The 13,114-nt window shown below is 42.3% G+C and overlaps 1 protein-coding gene across 7 annotated transcripts in view; it reads left to right on the forward strand.

The window, feature by feature from the left end:
* ZSWIM8 (zinc finger SWIM-type containing 8) overlaps nt 1–13,114 on the forward strand; it is a 391,013-nt gene that overhangs the window by 336,338 nt on the left and 41,561 nt on the right. For all 7 annotated transcript variants that reach the window (XM_078776669.1, XM_078776666.1, XM_078776668.1 and 4 more), the window contains 5 exons: nt 66–291; nt 428–717; nt 1,870–2,093; nt 4,164–4,694; nt 5,132–5,294. In XM_078776669.1, coding sequence (XP_078632795.1) covers nt 66–291; nt 428–717; nt 1,870–2,093; nt 4,164–4,694; nt 5,132–5,294 — 1,434 coding nt within the window. The remainder of the gene's footprint in view (nt 1–65; nt 292–427; nt 718–1,869; nt 2,094–4,163; nt 4,695–5,131; nt 5,295–13,114) is intronic.

The raw sequence follows: 13,114 nt of genomic DNA on the forward strand, positions 1-13,114 counted from the left end.
AGCGTTTTGAAATTGCTTCCAAGCTAAATAAATTCGTTTCAAAATCTGTTGTTCTTGGAATGCAGGCATGGCAAGTATTGATAGCAGTGCTCCGGAGACCACATCGGACAGCTCTCCAACACTCAGCCGTCGTCCACTGCCACCTCGCGGTGGCTGGGGCTGTGGCTCTTGGGGACGAGGTCAAGACAGTGATAGCATCAGCAGCTCATCTAGTGACTCACTAGGCTCGAGTTCATCCAGTGGCAGTCTGAGCACTACCGGGCCCCGTGGAAAAGGGACTGAAGGAGCAAGGTATGTGTGCATTCCATGTACTTCCTGACACATTGAATTGGCACCCTGGCCAAATATTAAGCTTGTGGTGCATTGTTGAGTCTTTAGTCTGGGCCAGATTTGTTCAACTGTGTTGCATCGCTGTTCTTTCCAAAAGATACAAAGGTCGCCGGGCAGAAAGCCATGCACCACACGTCCCAAATCAACCATCAGAGGCCGCGGCACATTTTTACTTCGAGCTGGCCAAAACGGTGCTAGTGAAGGCCGGAGGGAACAGCAGCACATCATTGTTCACACACCCAGCTGCAAGTGGTGGTCACCAGGGTCCGCATCGCAACCTCCACCTTTCTGCATTCGAAATAGGCCTCTACGCCCTTGGCTTGCACAACTTTGTGTCACCCAATTGGCTTTCTCGTACCTACTCATCACACGTTTCCTGGATTACTGGTGATTTAAAAATACCCAGCTCACTATTTTTCCTCCTTTTCTATCATGTGTATGTGCAAATTTGACATTTTTTGCATTACATGATACATGGGGTGTTGAAAAGGTTGTATGAAAGATATTCAAAATAGTCCAAGACGTGCCAAAAAGGTAGAACGAGATTTATATTTAAATAACAAGAATGACCACAATGTGGTCACAACCTGCGACAAAATCCGGTAGGGGGCTGATTGGGAAATGCGTATTTAAAATACTCTTTAAAAGTGAACAGCGTAATTGGGAAACACGCATGTAATGCGCTTGACACTCGAAAAAATAAACTCGACACCTCTCATCCATGTCACCCTCTGTCATGGTTAAATCATAATGAGCTGATTTGTCGCACTGTCATAGATTGTTTAACAGCAATATGGGGCCATTCAAAAATGAGGTAACATTGCTTTTTTAGGGAATGGGGCAAAATAGGGCAAAATGGAGAAGATTGTCATGGGGACCGCAAGGCTAACCCCCGCTCTTGCAGGGAAAATGGCCTTAAAATGCCTGTTGTATTGCTTTTTTAGGGAGTATCTACAGGTCTACAAGAGCTTTTTAAAAGTCTACAAGATTTTTTTTTTACTGTGCTTGATTAAACCTGACCAATAATTTTTATTCGATTGTATGATTTGCTTTTTTGGATCCCTCAACTCAAACAAAGCCAATGGAAATCTAACGCAAAAAACCCAGGCAGTGTATAATCAGCAGAGGCCTGCAGGCCTGATGTCTTAAGCCCACCAGAAAACCAAGATGGTGGCCATATTATTTTGTCTGGGTGCAATGGTGGGCGGAATCGAGCGACAAATGTGGCTGGGGTTCGGCAGTTGTCTGACCAATGGGTGACATTTCAAAAATCGACCCCCAACAAGAACCACAAAAACAACAACAGCCATGCGGAGCTCTTGTAGACTTGTGACGTGTCGCAGCAAAAAAGACATTTATATTATTTCTCATTATCTACTTGCATATTAAAAATGCATTTTTGTGTATCTTGGACAGCCATGAGTTTTTCGTTTGCAGAATATTTTAACGCCCCTGTAGAAATCTGCCAAAGTGATTATGGATTTTGATAGATCAAAAACCTTTTGTGATTTTGTTGTGGAATGACCGTTGTCCCTTCAGGTCAGGCAATGGAGATAGGCAGCGCTGCACTTAATATATTGGTGGACTGCTGGGATGGTCACCTCACTCCACCTGAGGTTGCCTCTTTAGCAGACAGAGCATCTCGTGCTCGAGATGCCAACATGGTTCGTGCAGCTGCAGAGCTAGCACTGAGCTGCCTGCCACATGCGCATGCACTTAACCCCAATGAGATCCAACGAGCTCTACTACAGTGCAAGGAGCAGGTAGATCATTACGCCACATGCGAAGCGAAAAGCGGGGTTAAGCATTTGGTTCAGTTTGTCTGTCTGTGTCTTGCCTGTCTGTCTATTTGCCTGTCTGCAGACATCAATTTATGATTGAGGCACTACTTGATTTCAATTTAATTTAATATTTTGAACATTGCAGAACATGAACTAGAACGACATTCAGTAGAGAGCATACCTCTGCCAGGCGAACAGTTTACGTTTTGTATCCCAGAGTAGACCAGAAAATCACAATACAGAATCACATTTAGTCAAAATCATCCGTTCACAACTTTTTGAGATATTCTGCGATAAAGATAAAGAATTAAATAATTCTCATATCTGAATCCATATTCTGATCTTCACCTAAATCGAATCGATTAGTCCTTGTCACACACCCAACCGGTCCACCAAGTTTCGTCCAAATCAGTCCACAACCTTTTGAGATGTCCTGCTATGTATCGTTTTTGGCCCTATCTGCCAATGGTGAAGAATCACTTTAAAAATTCTACTAGCCGAATCTGGATCTTCACCAAAATCTAATCATTTCGTCCTTGTCACATGTGCTACCTCTCTGCCAAATTCCGTCCAAATCCGTCCACAACTTTTTGAGATATCTTGTTCACAAACAGACAGAGGTGAAAACATAACCTCAATCCACCTTTGGTGGCGGAGGTAATCAGAACATGAATTGGAACACGAATCTGCAGTTTAGCAGTAATTTGGCTCTGAATTTGGCAAATTGGAACGAATTCCGTCCTTACCGCACATGTGCAGAGAGGAGTAAGGTAAACACATCAGTCTGTCTGCCTGTCTGGCAGTCAAATAAAATTTAAAATCATTCCGAACCGGAAACTTACTGTTTTTAAAGACGTCATAAAGGACATAACCAACAGGCACTAATAACTAATTTAGCGTGTTAAACAAGGTGGGATAAAAGACGCATCAATGGCGATAAACTTCTGGAAAAAGTTTTTTTTTTCTCCAGCCTTTAAAATCTTTATTTAAATTAAATTATATGCTTGAACACTGTAGAACACAAATCACCTTTTTGGCACATCCAAGAAACTCCAGTTTAACAAAATTTGGACAAAATATTACACAATTCTATGTAATCTCGACCAATCGAATTTGCTGCTCATGCTCAGTGTTGGTGAATATCGATATTTCGACAAAATGGCTGCTCGTAGGAAAATGGATTTTGCTCGGAAACACAAAGCAAGAATTTAAAAGACCCTTCCCGTGTCCTTTTTATCAAGACTGCGTTGGATAAGGTGTTCTATGAACTCTCTAGTTACCTCTGCTACCGAAGCTGGACGGAGGTTATGTTTTCATCCCTGTCTGTTTGTTTGTCTGTTTGTCTGTGATCAAGATATCTCAAATTGTGGACGGATTCGGACGAAAGTTTGTGAAGAGGTTGTGTGTGTGTGATATGGACGAAATTATTAGAGTTTGGTAAAGATATGGATCCAGATCAGGGAATTTTAAAGTGATTCCTCAGCATTGAGTGATAGAGCTAAAACCGACAGAAAGCTCGATATCTCAAAAGGTTATGGACAGATTTGGACAAAACCTGGTGCACAGGTTGGGTGTGTGACAAGTCCAAATTGATACAATTTTGGTGAAGGTCCGAATGCGGATCTGGATATGAGAATTTTCAAGTGATCCTTCACCATTGAGAGAGAGGGCCAAAAACCATATATAACATGATGTTTCCAGAAGTTGGAGGCTGGTTAGGAAAATAATTGGTGGAAGAGTTTGTAGGCGACAATAACAAGCCAATTTGATTTTGATTAAGGTCCAAATCCAGATCCAGCCTATCAGTGGGATACAAAACGTCAACTGTTCAGGCTAGCAGAAATATGTCCACCGAGTGCCGTTCTAGTTTTAATCTATTACCATTTGTCGTCATTGTCAGTGTGTTTGTAAATTGCAAAGTTTTATTTTAACATATTTTTTGAGACTGAATAAAGATTGTGCAGAGGAGAATCTGAGTAATGTTGGTGGGGGAGATATTTTCAGGTTTATTGGAAGCATTTGTATAACAAACTCATTCACCTTTCTTTGCAGGACTCGCAGATGCTTGAGAAAGCCTGCTTTGCCGTTGAAGAGGCAGCAAAGGGTGGTGGAGTCTACCCTGAAGTTCTGTTTGATGTCGCTCATCAGTGGCATTGGCTTTTTGAGCAGACACTTGGTGGAAGTTCAGGGGGTGGGGGCGTCGTCGGTGGTGGAGGTGGCAGCAGTGAGAGCAGGCCTCAGTGTAATCATTCGGAAGCTGGCCACATTGAGCATGATGTTATTCTCGGGCATGCTCGTCTTCCTGGCAACTCGCCTAACTGTTCTCGAGCCCAGGGCGTTGTGTCAGTTTCATGCTCTATTGCCAACCCACCAGCTTACCCTCCAGGTGCTGGGATGGTAGCAAGACCCGGTCCCCTTACATTCCCTCAAGCGCGTGCTTACAGAGCACTGCCAGGAATGAGCCATCCACATGTCACAACTGTGTACACTGCTGGGGCGTATGGTGGTGTACCACATCGCCGTGCTGTGCAGCATGTTACTGCCATCTTCCCACAATCACCGGTGCCAGAAGGTTATCCGCAGGTCAATAACATTCTGGAAGGCCGATGCCAGGGTTATATAATTTTGGTAGAACATTGCAGCAAAGTAGTGGTAGAGTTCAGTTGTCATGTTGCGGGTGGGTGTTAGAACTTGAAGTTTAAGTCAATGTCCTTTTCATACCTACATATTCAAAAATAGAAAATGTCTCGTGCAGTCTTTCATGTTGGGAAGCAAGCTTCTCAGGTTTAATCTGTCTGCCAAGTTGCTGATTTTAAGAAGTGAGATTTGTTGATGATGTGGAACATTGCTCTTCATTCAGAAATAATTTTTCAATGGTTTATGTAGCAGTTTGATCACTTACAGTCTAGACTCTAGAGCTTAGTAGAGAGATGAATGTTCCATTAAAAAAAAAATCCTGTTTTGATCAGGCCCTAGACATCTGAACTTCCCATGCTTTCTTCCCCCATTCTGGCTTGCAGGGAATCCATCCAGCCTTTCTTCCCACGCAGTACCAGTACCCATCCACTGGAGGCCCTCACACTGCACTACCACCACCTCCCATTGCAGTGCCTCTCCAGCCCGTACCGCCTGTTGCCCTGCACCAACCCTTTTCTGCTGACCATGGCCTGCCATTAACTCCAGGTGCTGTATCTCAGTCCACTAAATCTTTTGAAAGCTTGGTTTTTTTTCTGGCTGGGAAGTTTTTGATTTGATCTGGCTGGGAAGCTGTGTGATTTGAGCGTTTTTTTTTTGAGGTGGCGAGTCCTTGTTAAACGAGAAAGATGCTTAGAATAGAATATATATATATATATATACTTTCATTTTTTAACTCAACTGGATTACCGTCCAGTTGAGTTCATCACATACTGAACCCTCCGGCGTCCGTCGTCTGTTGTCTGTCATCTGTCGTCTGTCGTCCGTTAACTTTTCGATGTTAACACTCCAGCGTCCATAAATATCAACCGATTCTGATCAAACTTGACATGCAGCATCCTTACCCCAAGGACCTGGTTGGTATTACATTTCACACAGGTTGGTAATACCAGGTTGGTATTACATTTCAGCCCGATCCGTTGAAAAATGGCGGACTTAGGCGACCATTTTGTTTTTGGTCATGAAAACGACGTTAACACTCTAGCGTCCACAAATATTAACAGATTTTGATCAAACTTTGAATATGTAACCCTTACCACACAAGGTAGGTTGCTATTGCATTCCAACCCGATCCGTCACAAAATGGCCGCCATAGGCCGCCATATTGTTTTCAGCTCCGAAACGACGTTAAGACTTTAACGTCCACAAATATTTATGGATTTTGATCAAACTTGGTGTGTGAGACTCTTACCACACAAGGATACAAGGACCTTAAAATTATTACACAAGGTTGTTGGCTTTTCATTTAAGTCAAATCCAGTACAGACAACTGACCTACTATAAAGTTGTCCAGTCAGTTCAGTTGAGTTCTGCTTCCCTGGAAGCTCTAGTTTAATTTTATCAACAATGTGTGTGTGTGTGTGTGTGTGTGTGTGTGTGTGTGTGTGTGTGTGTGTTAATGTCCCGACAAGATGGTGCAGATGTAGCGCACTTTCCTGTATGCTGTCGAGTCTGGGATGATTGTTGGTCCGAATAACAAACAAAGAAAACCAGATTGGTGAATCACAACTGGAGCTGGAGTGTTTCCATGAAGAATACCTGAGTTATTGCCAGCATCCTGTCCAAATTCCAAAATTTCCTGCCCTAACCTAACCATATACTGCATAAAGAGCTTAGATGCACTCCCTTTAGGGATGATTGTACCAGCATTCAGGTGCTACATATGAGAAGAAGAAGAAAAGTAAAGGTGTATGCGTGTTCATTTTCTTGATTCCTTCTTTTAAAAGTTGTTCCTAATTTAATTCTCATAGTGCATTCCACTAATATGCTTCCTCGTTTGCTTCTTTTGCTTATTTCAAAATTTCCAAAAGCTTATTCATCATCATCTCCCACCTCATACTTTGCAGTGAAGTCAGGCATAATGTGACTGTTTGTTGGATTTGTATTCCAAAATTTCTCCACTTTGATGTTGATTACTCTGGCGTCCACTCTTCGTCATGACATGTCATTGGAGGTGTAGTGTGAAATGATTTTAAAGTTAAATTCTTACATCGTTTTAATAATCAGTTGTGTAGTTGGTTCAGACAAACTCTTGTAACTAACAGTATTTACAGGCAACTCAGGTTTTATCAACAATCCAACCCCAATTGTTATTGTTTTCCGTCTTTGCACCTTGTGTAGAGCGTACAAGCATTTCTTTATTTGCAGTACATCCACCCTTGCCCCTCTTTGGTCTTACCCCATTAAGTACAAGTCTCTCCCATGTTGTGGTTGAGGTTTTCTTCCAGGATTCATGTTTTCTATGATTAAAAGGATGTCTTTTTATATGCACAGGCCCAGTGTTCAATGGGAGCTTAGTTGAACCCAGTGTCGATTAACACCCCTAGTGGGGTTACATTTTTGTTGACCCGAAAATATATTTTAGCAGAACTAGTTTTGAAGCTGGATTTAGGTAATCTGTAATAGTTTAAAGAACTAGCAAAGTATCTGCCCTGCGGGTGGGTTTGTTCCAAGCATGCAATGTGTTCTTCAGACACATTCCTTTATTTGGGTGGTGTATAGGCAGCAGCCTGCTGCCTCGATAGCTCCCAAAAATGAAAACGACTCGGGTTACGTACATGAAACAAAAATCTGCATACTGAATTTGTACTTGTATATAATACGTCGTGGTTATATAGCTCGGATAACTCCAATTGCACTGGCCCATCAGCTGACACCAGATGCCTCAAGCCTAAGACCTGAAGCCTGAGGCCTATGTGCACTGTCACCTTTACAAGGTCCGTGACACTTATCGGCTCCATCATTTCGATATTTGATGACCCTTTCAACAGTTTCTTAGGTTGTTTTACACTGAATGGAAAAACTTGAAGGGAGGGCATGGCGATTGTGAATATGCCACTTCCGAAGAAGTCCTAGGTTTACCAAAATGACAGACGTGATTTTTTTTTTGCATGTTATAATTGTGTGTGGTGTCAGGTTGGCTATCCAACCAATGGGTATGGAACATATATATATATATATACATACATACATACATACATACAAACACTTGCTCTATTATATATAGATATGTGCTGGTGTATACTCTTCACAAAACGGTGGAGAAATTCCACCAGGTGGCGTTATTCAAAATGGCCACCATGAGCATATTTACCCTCTTACACAGATTCGATCAAGGTATCCTTTTTCCGTTTTTAGGTTTATTGATCTCATTTTACTATGTTATGTCTATATTACAGCTAGCTTTATTTTTGGGATCGTTCTGAATTGAATTTTCATTGAAATCCATAGTTTAAGAGTTCCTTCTCAACGTTGAAGTCAAAGAGCCAGTAGTATCCATCTTTCGAGATGTCACGGAGTCTGCATCTGAAATGCGACTTTATTTGATGTCTTGCAAGGAGATGGTGGGGGGTGTTGCAACTCAATTATCATTACTTGAGGTGTCAAAACTGGGATGAATATCTCATTTGCCACAGATGCAGCACTGGATGAATATCTACGGCAATATTTAGTATTCACATTACCCCCTTGCGAGTCAACCCCCCTGGCGTTAATTCAGTGATCGACCGGGATTCGAACCCAGGATCCTAGGATCCAAAGCCAGCACCCTAACCGCTAAGCCAACACCCTAACCGCTAAGCCAACACCAGGCTCCTTCTGATCAGACCATTGAGATCAAAATGAACAGGGAAAGCAAGATGAAAACCATTTGGATAAAATTCACATGGAATAAAGCAACGGTGAATCCACATTCCAAACTGTTATCACATTGCCACAGAACGCAGTACACTTTGCTATCTGGCAGCATGAGGAGAGGGAAAAAAGTTAATCATGAAAACGCAAAAGGTCACATGAGGAAAGGCGAGAAGGGTTTTGCAGATCTGGATTCATGTATTGACGAATGGGCTTGTGCTAACGGCACACTACACACCCTTTGGCCAGGAAAAGTCACTTCCCAAACTCTCATTGAAGATTTAAAGACAGCCAGACAGGATGGGGAAAAACTACTCTATGGATCACGTTCTCCCAATTCCAGATCTTCAGAAAACAAAAGCATGGAGATGGACAACAAGGCAAATGCAAATGCAAGGCAAGACCTCCGCTCTGCTGGTACCAACCTCCTGACCCCCTCCATCCGGACCAAATTCAGATCCTGGGGGGACAGGGCCTTCTCCATCGCTGCTCCCACCCTCTGGAACTCACTACCTCACACCATCAGAGACTCCTCCTCACTCACCACATTCAAAACATCACTAAAGACCCACCTGTTCAACACTGCATTCAACATTCAACCCACAGCATTTAACCCCTGACTATCTCTTCTCCTTCTCCCTCCTTTTGCTTTAAATATTTCCCTATTGATTCTTGTCTTTTTGCAATTGTTGTTTTCATGTATTGTCATGCATTATGTTTGCCACTCTGTCAAAGCGCCTTTGGGCTTCTGGAAAAGCGCTATACAAAATAAATGAATTATTATTATTAAATGTAATCTGATTCATGTTACACAACATTCAAAGCTTGATCTGGAATGTGGTGGCTAACTACCGTTTGATGGAGATGCCGGCGTGTATTATATTCCAGCCAAATGGGACAATGAGGAAGGTTGTGAAAGCAAAACTTCAAGACAAAGTGTCTTTTGTAAAAGTTCCAGACACCTCATCACAACTTCAGAGTTATCATTGACATGGGATATCTCTGGTGTGTAACTAAAACCCTAAAAAAAACCCTTAAAAAAGGACAATGAAATGCTTGACAGTCATCCATACACATGTGAGTATGCTAACAAAATGTTTCAGATGGCAGTTAAGAGACAGCTGAGAACTTTATCAGTGCAAGTAAGCCAGAAAATGTACTCCCATCACTGGAGCTCAGTACGTCCTTCCCAAATTCTGATAAAGTTCGGCTCAATCATTAATCTTTCAGGAAGTCAAATATCTTGTATTCATTTATTGAATACATATCTCCATGTATTCAAATATCTTCACTGCATGACAACAAAGTTTATCCACGCCTTGAAAGAGAAAAGCTACAATATGAGGACACTATCAGAAGGAAGTTCCTGAGTTGGAATGCCACCAGTTTGAAGCTGATTCCAGGATGTTTTTCCATGTCCATATCCTCAACCCAAAAGATTAGTCGAACACCAATACACATGAGACGCTGTGTATACCGACGTCATTGCTTTTGCCGCATGTGTTTCCCACAAAATCACCACTCCCATACATCTGCACAATAAAAGCAAAGTCCATGACTGCAAAGGATTGTACAGTGACGAAGTATCTTAAGTCATTGTTCAACTTCATATCTTCACAGGAGCTGACTGTATCTGTATTATATGGTCATGTGACAACATGTATTTGACAGTGGGTCAGCGTCAAAATAATCTCGACCACTCATCGCAAAATGGGGAGCACTTGGTTCGGGTGTGTGTGTGTGTGTGTGTGTGTGTGTGTGTGTGTGTGTGTGTGTGTGTGTGTGTGTGTGTGCTTGTGCGTGTGTGCTTGTGCGTGTGTGCTTGTGCGTGTGTGCTTGTGCGTGTGCACGCACAAGTAGTGCCTTTTTTTGTAATCCTCCATCTCTCCTTTTTTGCTACCTAGGAGACATGTTGAATGGAGAAGGTGTGGCTCAGACTTGGAAACGGTTGCCAGAGTGAGACGTGCATGGAAGAACTTTCGGGAACTGAGTGGCGTGCTGACGAGGAGGGGAGTGTCGTTGAAGCTGAAGGGAAAGGTGTATGCTGCATGTGTGAGAAGTGTTATGATTTATGGGAGCGAGACATGGGTAATGAACGTAGAGCAGCAACGAAGGCTGGAAAGGGTGGAAATGCGAATGGTTCGGTGGATGTGTGGAGTATCGTTGAGAGAGAGGAAGACAAATGATGAATTGCGAAAGATGATGGGAATAGAGCCTGTGATGGATGCTGTGAAGAGAAACAGGTCGAGATGGTTTGGTCATGTGTTAAGGAAGGATGAAATTGACTGGTTGAAAAGAATGATGGAAATGAATGTAGAAGGAAGTAGTGGACGGGGAAGACTGAGAAAGACCTGGCTAAAGGTGGTGGAAGAAGAAATGCGGGCAAGGGGGTTAACAAGGGGAGATGCAGAAAATAGGGCAAAATGGAGAAGATTGTCATGGGGCCCGCAAGGCTAACCCCCGCTCTAGCAGGGAAAATGGCCTTAAAATGCATGTTGTTGTTGTTGTTGTTGTTGTTGTTGTTGTTGTATCTCTTCTTTCTTTCTTTCTCGTTTTTTTTTGATGAAGGGGTGAATCTTGCAAGTAGTTTTTGTCGGGTTCATTTGACAGCACCTTGATGGGTTTGAGGGTGGAGGAGTAGCAGTTGAAACCCGAATATTATCCAGGTTCCTCCTGATGGAACCTGGATCCACCAGGATGCACTCATCTTTGTCTTTTTGTGTTCCTCCTGATACTCTAGTGCTGCATTTGGTCAGTTATTTGATTGTCTATGAGCGACATTCAGATGTGGAGAGATCTGGAGACATTCGCTCTTCGTGTTATATATGGAGACAAAAGGTCACAATCCATTGGGAAATCACGGGTTCGGAAGTCGGAAGTTGAATCTGATGAAGAAGGAAACTTCAATTATTCCACCAGATTTAGCACCACAAGTATAGAATACGTACAGGTAACTGTGTGATAAGCGAGACGTTATGTCAGCTCTGGGTGTTGAGCTCTCCATATAAACAAGTGGTGTGATGCCACTACCAAGTACTGATCATTGTGAATGAATGAACAAAGCTATAATCGCTCACTGGTAAGTAATTGTATGCGTGATCATGAATGAAGCAGGAGATACTATTTAACATGTATCTTCAAAAGTGATTTTTGTATTGGTGTGTAACAAGTTTGATTTATGGACCAATAAACACTAATATATGACCATATAGGTTGTATTTTTCTTTTTAAAAGTGTCATAGACACTTATGACATAGTAAACTGAGATCAGCATGCCTACAAACCCAAGAAAAGAAACCATTGAGTCTGTATGTGTAAGAAGTCAAAATATGTAACATGCAGTATGTCCATGGTGGGCATTTTGAGTAATGCCCCCTGGTGGAATTTCCACACCGTCTTGCAAAGTCAATACAGTACCACGCAATATTTTTTTGTATACAGTGCCGGGGCTCGTGGAGGAAAAGATCAGGACGTAACAGGAAGAAAAGTAGAACGCCACTCGGTAGAGCGCATTCCTCCACCAGGCTGAACAGTTTATGTTTTGTATTCCACTGATAGGTCATATCTGGAGGATCCGGACCAAAATCTAATCGACGTTCGGCGGAACTTAATTTAGCTTGTCGAAATGTTCACTCGGCAGAACTTAATGGGTTACAAGTGGAGGAGCTTCAGTACAATGTCAGCACTTCACTTTGTTATGCTTGGCCGTACACGGCTTCACTTGTGATAAGAACATTGTGATCGTACGAGCGGACAAAGGCAGATGTGTAGTCGTTTTGAATGAGGAGGACTATAATAAGTACGTAAGCCTTTTGATGGACAAAAAAAAAGCATACAATAAGTTTGGTCACAATCCTGCTTGTGGTATTAGGAAGAAAGAATGCTCCATGGTTGATAATTTGCACTCATGGGTACCATCAGCAATAACACGAAATGATTCCTCACTCCTCCCACATAACTTAGTATCCCCACCTTCTATGGCCTACCTAAGATACACAAACCGGATCCAATTCCCCTCCGACATATTATGAGCAATGTGGACTCTTGCACGAATAATATGGCTAAATTTATAGGAAGGATAATTAACCCCCTGGTTGGAATGTCTGATCATCTTGCGTGTAATACTGGACTGTTTTGTGTGTAATGTTGTGTGTAATACTGAAGGACCTAATTGTGGAGGAGGATGAGTCTGTTGTTTCTTATGATGTCAATGCTCTTTTCACCTCCATCCTGACAACAGATACTGGGGTTGTAGTTTGTGAATGCCTTGATAAGGACAGCACGCTTAAGAAATGTACTTACCTCCATGTGGATCAGATTGTGGATCTGGTGTCCTTATGCTTGAACTCAACCTATTTCACGTACAGAGACAAGTTTTTCAGACAACTACATGGTTGTGCTATTGTCTCTGCCATCCCACCAATTTTTGCCAATTTATACATGGGAAAGTTTGAAAGTGTTGTGCTGGAGAATTACAGTGGTTCCAAACCTAGGTTATGCCTGAGGTATGTAGATGACAGCTCTGTAGTTATAAATAAGTGTGAACAGCAACACTTATTTAATTATCTGAACGGTGTGGATGAGAACACCCATTCACACAGGAACCATACAACAATGATCAGTTAGCCTTTCTTGATTGCAAGGTTCACATGAATGGTGATGGCTGCTTGAATTTT

This window comes from Myxine glutinosa, chromosome 4 (genome assembly GCF_964187855.1).
Source record: "Myxine glutinosa chromosome 4, kmMyxGlut1.1, whole genome shotgun sequence".
In the NCBI taxonomy this organism is placed as follows: domain Eukaryota; kingdom Metazoa; phylum Chordata; class Myxini; order Myxiniformes; family Myxinidae; genus Myxine; species Myxine glutinosa.